At 64.0% G+C, this 267-nt stretch overlaps 1 protein-coding gene across 1 annotated transcript in view; it reads right to left on the reverse strand.

The window, feature by feature from the left end:
• Nucleotides 1-252, reverse strand: part of LOC104404122 (protein LMBR1L-like) — a gene marked incomplete at its 3' end in the record, with an annotated part of 2,319 nt that extends 2,067 nt beyond the window's left edge. Inside the window, 1 exon segment of the mRNA XM_010012476.1 lies at nucleotides 117-252. Within this exon segment, the coding sequence (XP_010010778.1) occupies nucleotides 117-252 (136 nt within the window).
• Nucleotides 253-267: the final 15 nt, after the last annotated feature.

Below are 267 nucleotides of genomic sequence, written 5' to 3' on the forward strand. Positions count from 1 at the left end.
GCCGGGGTGGGTCTGGGCTCTGCTCTTGTCCCGGTGCAGCCGGGGCTCCCCGGGGGCGATGGAGGAACAAGCCCTGGGGAGACTAAACATGGCTCTGGCTCCTCCCACTCTCCTACCTGCTGCCAAGTCCGTGTGCTGCTTGAAGTGGGTTATGATGAAGTGGCAGAGGATGTAGAGGCTGGCAAAGAGCAGGGTGCAGATCTGCAGGCAGAGGAGTGCAGGCAGTGCACGCAGGGCCGGGGACTCACCCATGGGTGCCCACAGGCT

The sequence above is a fragment of the Nestor notabilis genome, unplaced genomic scaffold, assembly GCF_000696875.1.
Source record: "Nestor notabilis isolate BGI_N333 unplaced genomic scaffold, ASM69687v1 scaffold22170, whole genome shotgun sequence".
Taxonomy (NCBI): domain Eukaryota; kingdom Metazoa; phylum Chordata; class Aves; order Psittaciformes; family Psittacidae; genus Nestor; species Nestor notabilis.